The sequence below is a fragment of the Planococcus citri genome, chromosome 2 (assembly GCF_950023065.1).
Source record: "Planococcus citri chromosome 2, ihPlaCitr1.1, whole genome shotgun sequence".
NCBI classification, from domain to species: domain Eukaryota; kingdom Metazoa; phylum Arthropoda; class Insecta; order Hemiptera; family Pseudococcidae; genus Planococcus; species Planococcus citri.
The window spans coordinates 5,880,580-5,891,451 of NC_088678.1; the positions used below are offsets into that span (position 1 = coordinate 5,880,580).

The 10,872-nt window shown below is 35.3% G+C and overlaps 1 protein-coding gene across 2 annotated transcripts; it reads right to left on the minus strand.

The window, feature by feature from the left end:
- Window positions 1-411: 411 nt before the first annotated feature.
- Ent3 (equilibrative nucleoside transporter 3) lies at window positions 412-9,271 on the minus strand. Of its 2 annotated transcripts, none has more exons than XM_065348157.1 (9): window positions 8,871-9,271; window positions 8,619-8,773; window positions 8,393-8,521; window positions 8,226-8,300; window positions 7,920-8,143; window positions 5,022-5,274; window positions 4,760-4,947; window positions 4,413-4,653; window positions 412-1,670 (listed from the first exon to the last, which is right to left on the minus strand). In XM_065348157.1, exons 1-9 carry the CDS (start codon window positions 9,041-9,043, stop codon window positions 1,363-1,365), a joined length of 1,746 nt encoding a protein of 581 aa, XP_065204229.1. In that variant the 5' UTR covers window positions 9,044-9,271; the 3' UTR covers window positions 412-1,362. The 2 variants fall into 2 exon arrangements, with proteins under 2 accessions (XP_065204229.1, XP_065204227.1); XM_065348155.1 differs by having other exon boundaries at window positions 7,908-8,143; window positions 8,871-9,270.
- Between the last annotated feature and the right edge of the window lie 1,601 nt (window positions 9,272-10,872).

The following is a 10,872-nucleotide window of genomic DNA, read 5'->3' on the forward strand; positions in this document are numbered from 1 at the left end:
TGACCCCCCCCCATCCATTTTTTTTTTTGGTGTGTAGAAGCAATCAAGGTGATATTGGTGTCGTTTCTTGATGAATCGAATCTGCTGAGCACGAATATGGTGTCAATTCGTTGATTAGAGTGTCCGTAAATCATTCAGTCCCGGATTGGAAAATATCTGTTGCCCCTACTCCTTTTCCATTTTCGAGTCCAGAATTTTTCAGGCAATAATAATTATGGGTTACCTATTGGGTATGGTTTCCAGATGAAATTCACACCAAAAATCTATAAAAGGATTTTGATCCCTGAAATGTAACTGGTGATGTATTTTTGCATGCTTCTTCAAGTTACCCCCCCCCCCCTTCACAGCTTACCTAATCTGCATTATATATTACTTTATTTCAATCAACTACGAGTATAATTGAGACAAAAATTCATAAATGAGAGATATATTCACATTTTAAATTCGTCTACATACTTACGTATCTACAGTATACATAGTAAAAGCTATATAAGTATGTACAAGAGTGTTGTTATATTTTTCGTAAACCGAAGTCGTAAAAATATATCCGATAAATTATTATAAATAAATTATTAAAATTCACAAAAAAAAACGTAATGAGATTACAACCTATAAAAAAAGAAAAAAAAATGTAAATAAACATCATGACGTATAAAAAGTTGTTGTTCGATAAAAATATCAAATATAATACTTGCAGTGATCAAAGATGATGAAAAATCATGTAACGGTGGATGTGTATAGGTATGTAGATATTTTTATACAGGTATGAGAAGAAAAAGAAAAGATATATCTGAAAAGGAAGGAAGAATAAATGTGCATTTAAAGAGAGAAAGAAAGAAAGAAAGAAAGAGATGTACACATAGAGAGGTACCTTAATAATTTATTTATGATACAAGAGTACATTATAGTACGATGGTGAATAGGTAGCGAAAAAAGCAGCTTTTGTTGAGTTGTGCGAAATTCAGAGACGCGTCTTTGTGCATTTCTGCTTAGTAGGTAGGTACTTCGGTAGTATAGGTACTTGAAATAGATAAATTTTCTAGTCAGACCACTACTCGGCGAGATTAGGTAATAATTTCTTAAAAAGTATACAAAAAAAGAAGAAGAAAATATTCGCTATATCGTTCGAGAGTCTTAAAGCTAGGTAATACAATACATATATGAACAATCAAAAATCGAAATCGGTAACAGTCCTTTGTTTTTTCTTAAACTTGCATTTTCGAAGTCCGCGCAGGAGGAGGATACAAAACGACGACGTATCCATTCGACGTTATTGGCATTGGCCGAATGGAATATTGGAATTGGAATTGGAAATTGAACTAAGTGTACATAGAAAATTATTAGTACCTACGTAGTTTGTGGTTAGTGTATTTCGTTATTAATGGTGGCGTTGAAAGCGCTGGTAGCATTTGGTAGGATAGAAAGTATCGAAGCCATGGTGGTCGGAGCTGTGGATAGTTCTTTGACGACGTGCGTCGCGATGGTAGTTGTGATGACTGCGGTCACTTTGGTTATCTGTTTGGTGGTGATGTTGTGCGCTTCCAAGACGGTTTTCACCGATGGTATCGTGCAAGGTTTCAGTTTAGCCGGACCCAGCAGTTTCTCCAACAAGTAGGCTGCCAGTGCTCCTCCGGTCAAGCCGACGTTATACGAGAGGGTCATGATGTTACCTGTCGAGATTAGTTGGATTTTATTAATATTATGTAGTCCAGGAAAATTGGCATTACATTTGGAAAAATGAGGTAGAAAGCTGAATTTTGGTACACTGGTCCATTTCTTTGTGCTAAAAACACGAATCTGAGGTGTCCCTTCACGTCTCTGGTAAGAGTTCTCTCCTATTTTAGATTTAAGCCGCCCCCCCCCCCATTTGATTTTTGGCCTGTATCTCTTCAAAAATTGATCATGTATTTTGAATTTCTTACAAAAAAATAAGCATTTTTAAATTTTTGACAAAAATTGAAATTTTTTGAATTTTTGGAAACAATTAAGACTTTTTTAAAGTTATGACAAAAATTGAGACTAGAAAAAAATCAGGACGTTTGAAAAATTGAGATACCTTTGAATTACTGGAAAATATTTCTTAGAACTGTTTCCAAATGTTGGCTAAAAAATGGTGACCTTTTTCATTAAAATCATGAAACAAATCAGAAGTTTTTGAATCTGTCACTTGTAAATCAAAATATTTTGTCAAACTGGCAAAATTGTTAAAAATCATTCTTTTCAGCTTCTGAAAAAAATCATCAGGTCGAGTTCAGAATCGCGACTTCTGTCAAATTTCTGTAAAAAAAAATGAGGACCTTTTTCCAATTTTGGCAATTGAAAAAAATGGGATTATTCAAATTTCTGATAGAAAAGGTAATTTTTTTCAAACTCCTGAAAAAATCAAAACTTTTTTTGAATTTCTGACAAAAACTCGGGACTTTTTGAAATTTCTGGCGGAGTATCAAGACTTTTTAGAATCCCTTGCTTAGAAAGCATCTCAAATTTCAGGCAAAAATTGGGATTGAAAAAAAAATTCTCGGCTAGAATCAGAACTTTCATCAATTTCTGGCAAAAAATCAATACTTTTTTACTATTGAAAATAAGATCTAAGTATTTTGAATCTCGGATCAAAAAATTGAAAAATTTTCAATTTCTGACGAAAATTGAAGTATCAAATTTTTTAAATTTTAGGAAAAAATCAAAACTTTTCAGTTTTCTAAAATTATGACAAAATTTGAGACTTCCTGAAAAAAAAAATGACAAAAGATTTTGTTGCACTTCTGCATCTGCAGCTGTACCTATTTTGAATTCGTGGTAGAAAACCAGGACTTTTTCACAATTAGAAAAATAAAATAAAAAAGAAACAGGACTATTTTGAAATTTGTACCAAAAAACTAAAAACCATTCAATTCTGACAAAAATTGAAATTTTTTTGAGTTTTAGAAAAAAATCCAAGACTTTTCTGAAATTTTGACAAAAATTGAGACTGTTGAAAAAAATTCTAACAAAAAATCTTGACGCGACTGTTGGAAATGTTGACAATAATCAGAAGTTTTCGAATCTCTTGCTTAAAAATCAAATTTTTTCAAACTGGCGAACATTGATAGAAATTAGCTTTGATTACCATGCATAGTTTTTTTGACCTCTGAATCAAAAATCGGGTCGATTTCGGAATCGAGACTTCTTTTGTTGGATTACTATTGGAAAAAATGAGGACTTTCCTCTAATTTTGGCTAAAAAAAACGGGACTTCTTCAAATTTCTAACAAAAACTCAGAACTATTGAAGAAATTTTTGGCAAAAAATCAAGACTTTTTAGAATCTTTGGTTGAAAAATTGAGGCTTTTGCATTTCTGGCAAAAATGGTAATTTCTTTAAACTCCTGTAAAAAAATTACGAGCTTTTTCAAATTTCTGGCAAAAAATCAAGACTTTTTAGAATTTCTTGCTTAGAATAAAGCAAATTTATCTAAAATTTATGGCAAAAATTGGGATTAAAAAAAAATTTCTCGACCAGAATGAGGACTTTTATAAATTTCAAACAAAAAAAAATCATGATTTTTCAAAATCGTGGGATGAAAAATCGAGACTTCTTCGCATTTCTGGCAAAAATCAGGTGTTTTTTCGAACTCTGAAAAATCGAGTTTTTCTTTCTGACAAAAATCATGACTACTTTGAAATCCCAAATCTTGACTTTTTTGATAACTCGACTAAAATTAAGACTTTTTTTTTCAATTTCTGGCAAAAATCAAGATTTTTAAAAACCTCTGGTTAGAAAATGGAAATTTTTTCGAATTTCTTGCAAAAATCAGGACTTCTTTGAAATCCTACAAAAATCAAAATTTTCTTGAATCTCGCAAAAACCTAGATTTTTTTAAAAAAATTTTGACGAAAATCATGATTTTGGGTAAAATAGTAACGTTTATGCAAAAAATACATTTAGTGGGCAGGGGCACTTCCGATAAATCTTTTTAGAGTTTTAACATTCAAACCTGTCTTTTTGCCTCATCACTGGTGCATTATTTGAGTGGCACAGGAGATTGATATGCATTTGGTAGGTTTCTGGAAGCAGTCTAACTGCGTTTTCCAAAGGTTTGAATTTTTCAGCCTCCTCACCTTCCTTTCCAACTCACTCACTCACTCACTCACTCCCTAGGGATCCCACAAATTCAATAGTCTGTGATTACTCCCCTCCCTCTGGGTCTCGTAGAACAAGTTTCATTTGACAATTTTTCTGTTAGGATCAATATTTGAGGAGATGAAGGCCAACAAACAAATAGAAGGGGGCGTAGATCCACAATAGGGAAGAACGCTCTGCAGGGACGCGGAAGAATATCTCAGATTTGTGTTTAGCCCATAAAAATGGACCAGTATACCGATATTGAGCTTTGCGGGAAAAAACTCTTATTGCGAGAAGAATCGAGTTACATACCTGCTAGTTCACGATGCTCTTCGCTGACACGTCTTGGAGCCTGGATCATCGGAACACTGCCCACTATACCGTTGGTGATACCCAGAAGACCGGAGAAAAACATGGGGTAGCCTTCTCCAGACATGAGTGGTTTGCCTCGAGGCGCAGCGCACAAGATTAGAAACGGAATCAGCATTATTCTCCAGCAGGCGAATATGAATAACTGACTGCGCAGCCATTCGTATTGTATGGAAGCCAACATCTGCGAATTCAGATACACAATACATAATGATGATCACTGCCGATGTGAAAAGATTCGATCTCGATATTAATTACTGAAATATGAGTGATTATAGTATCGAGATTACTTTGCCAATCAGATCAGTTCCATTGAAAAGTGTCATTAGCAGTACTGGGAACCAATGGTCTTCGGGACATCGTTTGATTTCCGATATGATACCAGGGTACAGACTGAGCGTGACGAAATACGCTGCGCAGATCGATACCATGTATTGCCATATGTTCTTTGCGACGATCCATCTTGTGGCCATTCCCCCTGTAGACAATTATTGTCAGATTAGTTATACATAGATAATAATACGTTGAATTTGTATGTATAAGAAAATTTACTTTTGATCGCATTCCATGCTCGAGATGTATTGGTTACTTTGAACGTGCCGGTGGAACCGCTTCTTTGCAATTTGACTACTACGTCTTCCACTTTATACGAAGGTCCGTTATTGTCGTTCGGCTCGTAGACTGGATTAGCGAAGCTGAGAGCTGTGCTGGAGTTGCCATTGGTGTCTAGTGAATTTTGACTTCGTAATTTCAACACTCCGTATTGTGTTCGAGATGTTGGGTCGTTCTGGTCTAAGGCCTCGATCTGTGCAGAAAAAGAAGCTTAATTTTAGATACTTAATCGTCTATAGGAAATCTGTTAATATGTATTATATTAGTAGAGATTAGAGGGGGGAAGGGGTTGGAGAGAGAACCGATTTTTTCAGGATGAGAGTAACCTCTTTCGGACCCTGAGGTCCTTGAGGGCCACTTTTAATGCATTATCATGTTTGGTTTTTGAGTCGAAGTAGTCTGTAGTGCGCTGGAAACGTTGAAATAATGCTAACTTTCAAAATATTTAATCCACCCCTATGCTTTCCCCACTCATAGTTTGTCTCACAATCCTGATACATCAACCCATTGTTGGGGTGCTTATATTTAAACTTTTTAGTCAAAATACCCAGGGAAACGTTTTCTTTCCAAAAAAAGTTTTAAATTTGAGGTAGCCCAACTAAATTAAATTAATAATATACTCACCTACCAACAAATGAACTGATTTAAAATTGAAAGAAATTACTCGTAAATTGTGTTAACGTTTCAAAAATATTGTTGAAGCAAAATAAAAACTAAAAATAACCGGAAATTTGAAAAATTGAACAATTATAGAATTGGATTGAAATTAGACTAAATTGAATGGGATACAAAAATTTGACTAAAAAAATTAAAATAAATTCAATTATTGAAATGAATTAGAATAATTTGAATTAAAAACGAATGAATTTGAATAATTTTGACAAAATTCATATTAATTACCCTATCCTCGGATTTTTGAAATTTTGATTAAACTTTGTTAAGTACGAGGAGTTCTGAAAAAATTGTTGAACACCCCCCCCCTCCCCTTGCCCACGATGTCTTCACGGGAAAAGTCATACTTCAACGAGTTTCGAATGAAAAATTGTAATACCACCCAAACTATGTAGGAGAAACACGAGTCTCGCCATGTGAATTTTTTCAAAATTTTTTGGCCTCCCAGGGGGGAGATATTGACCAAAGAAAATTTGAAGCCGCTACATCTTCAAACCTAATATTCCGGCACACGAAATTTGTTTCTTCTATTAAAATACGTTTAGATTGGTAGGTAGGTATTATTTTTGGAATTTTTTTCCGAGTTTTTCCTTGTGGTGGGTTATTTTTAGAAACTCAAAAAACTTTCAAAAATGTGTGTTTTTTTGGGGGCCATGGCATCGCCAAGAAAGTGCTACTTTCGATTATGTGTTCTGAAATTTTGCATGCAGGCCTCTAATAAACAGCAGAAAACGAAACAACTCCTTGAAACCCTCATATAGGGCCCATGGGCACCCCCTCTTCCAATTTTAGGGCGAAAGAAGAATGGCAATATGAATATCGTTATCATACGATAAATTGAACCCCATAACACGAATATGAAGTTATAGGTTTACAGTTAGACACCCCTAAGGCCACATTTGAGGGAGGGTTGCCCCAAAATTGAGTTTTTCGTCAAAAAATCTTTCAATGTAGCGCTATTTTACCTACCTCCTGTATAATTTGCAAAAAAAGTTTCATTTTTTCGACAAAAGTGTAGCTATATTTGGCCAGTAATTTCCGAAAAGTCTTTGATTTTGCCAAAAATTGACGAAAATTCTCGCTCTTTTACTGAATTTTTATAAATTTTGCCTTTTTGCTTGAAAATGTCAATAATTGCCGAAAAGTCGCCCTTTTTTTTCTTATTACAAGATGTTAAAATATTTCATTTTTTTGGTAAAAATTACTAAAATTGTCGCTTTTTTACAAAAAATTCTAAAAGTAAGTTTCAATTCTTGCCCAAGTTTTCCCTTTTTATCGAAAATTCCCAAAAAAGCTCTGAGTTTTGATGATGCCAAAAAAAAAAATCCAATATAATTCTTCTTACTTTTATGTCAAAAATTTCCAAAAGTCCTGCTTTGTGCTAAATTTGTCAAAGTCTTACTCGAGTTTCATTTTTTTTTTTTTTTTTTTTTTTTTTTAATTCTTGATTGAAATGTTCAGGTTTTTTGTGATTTTTTTTCTACATTAAAATGTTTTGCTCACGTTCGCGTGCAGAAAGTGGTATCTGTAGAAAAAAAAAATGAAAATGGGGAGGGGGAATGGAAATATAGTGCAATATAATTTCTAATTAAAGGAGAATTCGCTAAATTTGGAAAAATTGAGTGCTAATAATGCTGATGAAATTTCAAAATTGGGTAGTAATTTTTATGAATGAAAAATCTTTAAAAATCTTGTAAAAAACTTCCAAGTCAGGTTGCACCGATGTAAATTTGAATACGAAAAAGAAAATATTCTAGTTGTCAAAACGCTTCCTCTTCCTCCTCCCTCCTCCCTCAATTTTCAATTTTTCAAAAAAAATCAAATTTTGAAGTTTTAATTTCCTTTATTTTTCAAATAAAAAAAATCGTTCGAATTCCATTTTTTTAATGCCTCTCGAAATACTAATTTTCGAGAGCTTTTGTTTAGAAAATGCCCTGCTAAAAATCCTACTTTTCCATTTTGAAATTTAGTCAGATGCCTTGAACCTGAACAATTCGCACTCTATCAAAAGGGAAAATTCCTCTTCATTTTTTTTTTTGTAAACCTTGCGATTTTTCTCGAGAAAAAAATTTTCAAATGAGAATCCCCTCCCCTCGGCCCTCTCATTCTAAATCTACTCATAATTCGAAAACAAGTACAGAAATCGTTGATCACCTGAACACCTACCAAACCAGCGTCTTCTGTGGGCTCTAGGACGATTTTCTTCGATTCTCGACAAAGCGTCAAATAAAACTGAATGAAGTCGCTCCTTTCGACGATCTGATGTAGAATGAAACACACAGCAACGCCCACCGAACTGATACCGAAAAACAACAACGTATTGAATTGCTGATTACTGAGCAGGAATTTGGTCAGGATTCGATTCACAGATACGAGAAATCCGGCAGCACCTGAGAAAATTAGATACGAATATGAAGGAGGAGAATGGTCGCATTAAGGTGATGTAAGGTGGTATTAGGCTAAAGTGCTCACTTTCTCCAGCCATTACAGCTTGCGTATATCGACTGGGTAACATGCTCGTATATCCGTAAAAGCTTGACTGTTGAACTGCGAGAAAATGTCATTGGTATAAGTATTTTATCGAATTACTCAAAAAATGAGCTGATCGCTTGAGAAAAAAAAGGATGAAAAATACTTACTAGTGCAACCTAGAGCAACCGTAGCTACGGCGATTAAATTAATAAAATACGATATGTTGCTACCGAAAACTTCCCACCAAACTTCGCATAAGGCTACGAATACCAAAGTGACGAAGGATATCAAATAGCCTGAAAAAAAGAAGAATTCGCAGGAATTTAAACGACCAAGTCCTATCGATATCTAGTCTACGGATATAGGTACTTGAAAAAGATTTCCACAATTTACCAAAAGTTATCCTCGTATTCAATGGTAAAGCCTCGACCAAAACATTATTAGCTAACACAGCGAAAAACGACACAACTATGTAGACCAAAGACATATCGAATATAATCGTCGAATCCGGATACCTCGACTGGAAGTAATCCACAGCGATAATGAAGCTAGAAATGACGAAAATCAAATCGAAATTAGGTACAACAGTCACATACTCCAAAATTGGATATGGTTCCTTTTTATAGGCATTTTTTCGAGCCCTACCTGTTGTATGGTAAAAGGAATCCAATCCCAGCCAGCACCAAGGATAAGTAAATGCCATTATATTTATCAACCGGCGGTGAAATATGATTAAATCCTTTCGTGAATCGGAAATCATTCGCTGTCCTAGACTTGCCCAATTGTATGTATCCGTGACTAAGTCGTTCCTCCATCATTTAGATACCTTTCGTGGAATATACTATTCGACAAAGCTACACGAATCTACGACTACAGCGAACTACTATAATACCCAATTACGACGATGCAGGTATCGGAAGAACGACGATAACGTAACCGAAGACACTCCATTTTAGCGGAAAAACTGGACGAGAAAAAACATCTCATTTAGTAAAATACGTAAACAAAACACCGACTTAGGTAAAGAAAATCTCGATGGTCGAAGTCAGTGTAATGTATTATTATAATGTATTTGAGACGAAAAAAAGGCTGGCAGCGCGCAAGTCTGGATGCATCGATTGATGCGCCGCGACGCACATTCAAAACTAACCTGTGAATGAGTGTATAGCTTTAATGTTTATCTGTCTTAGAGACGGCGGTTGCGGAGCGACGAGGGCGAGGGTGGCGGTTGCGAAAATCAGCCCGAGTATGCACCTTAGTTAATAGGGTAACACCGACCACCGATGCAAGCTCGACTCGACTCGACTCTGGGTGTAAAAGCTCGTTATAATTCTCTCGCTAATTGGATTGATAAGATTTTTTTTATTTTATTGTTTGTCGTAATCGTGTCCTTAACCTTTATTATACTATGTCTGGTTTCATTTTATTCGAATCGAAGGAGTTTCTCTGGTAATTTTTTACAGACAGGATAATTATCTGAATGTATGTATTTTGCGAGGTGCATTCGTGTATGGACTTTTGATTTGGATGAAAGAATAATTTATGCGAAAATTGAACTTTTGGGTTTTATTTTGCAGCCTTATAATGTGCCTAATCTTTTGAAAACTTGAGAAAAATCGGAAAATTTGACCCCCCCCCCCGGAAAAGTCGAAAAAATCAAATTGTCCAAGAATGTGTTGGCAAAATTGGAATCGTAACCGTAACGAACTATGTTCGGTAACTTTTAAGTTTTTATTTTTAATAAAAAATAAATTTTGGTTTCGCGATATATATATTATTGGTTACGTATTAAATGGATTTTTGTTCTTTTCGTAAAATCGCGTAAACTGTTGGCTGTTAAATTATCGTTGTTTTTTCGTTGTTTTCGTTAGTTAATAAGTTCGTTCGCGTTAATATTATTCTTGTCGTCGTAAAGTAAAGTCATCGAGCTTTTTGCTCAGTCTTATTTGTCTGGTTTATTGATCGTTAAGGTCAATGACCGTTAACAATAAATATTTATTTATTTTTGTTGAAGTTTGTTTTCGTTTTGTCGAATGTTAGGCAAGTTTAATATTGTTGTGAGTCAGATTTATCGATTTTGATCGATTTATCGTTCATGGTAGCGTGAGCGTAGTTGGTGAAACGCTCTGTAGTTCGACGACGTTTTGGTATCCTGTGTGGATTTGCTCGTTCAAGTATCCGGCTTGTGTAGCTGTTGAATTTTTGGTTCGTGGTGTTCGACGAAGTAAATGTCGACAGTCCTGTCCTATTTGCGGTCAGGAAAATCGGTCAACGTAGACGACGACGACAGTAGTGTAGATAAGCGTAAATCGAGCGCCGAGTTTCGTGGTTTTTCTGAAAAGGAAAAACCAGAACAAAGTATACCGAAGTCGAAAGGTAAAAGTAAAGTAACGTTACAGCACGTATCTGAGTCATCCGGCGATTCGGAAGCTGGTCCAAGTTCAGCAGGTTTTGGTGATTCGACATCCGACGATCCAACGATCCTTGTTGATCCCGTTCCTCCTTCGTCTAATCCGTCATCCGGTCCTCCACCTCCTCCACCTCCTGGTCCATCCGACGACGAGTCCGAAGGTAGTGAAAGTAGCGACGACGAGTCCGACGACGTAGCTGTAGAATCCGATTCGAGTAGTTCGTCTGGTAGTATGTT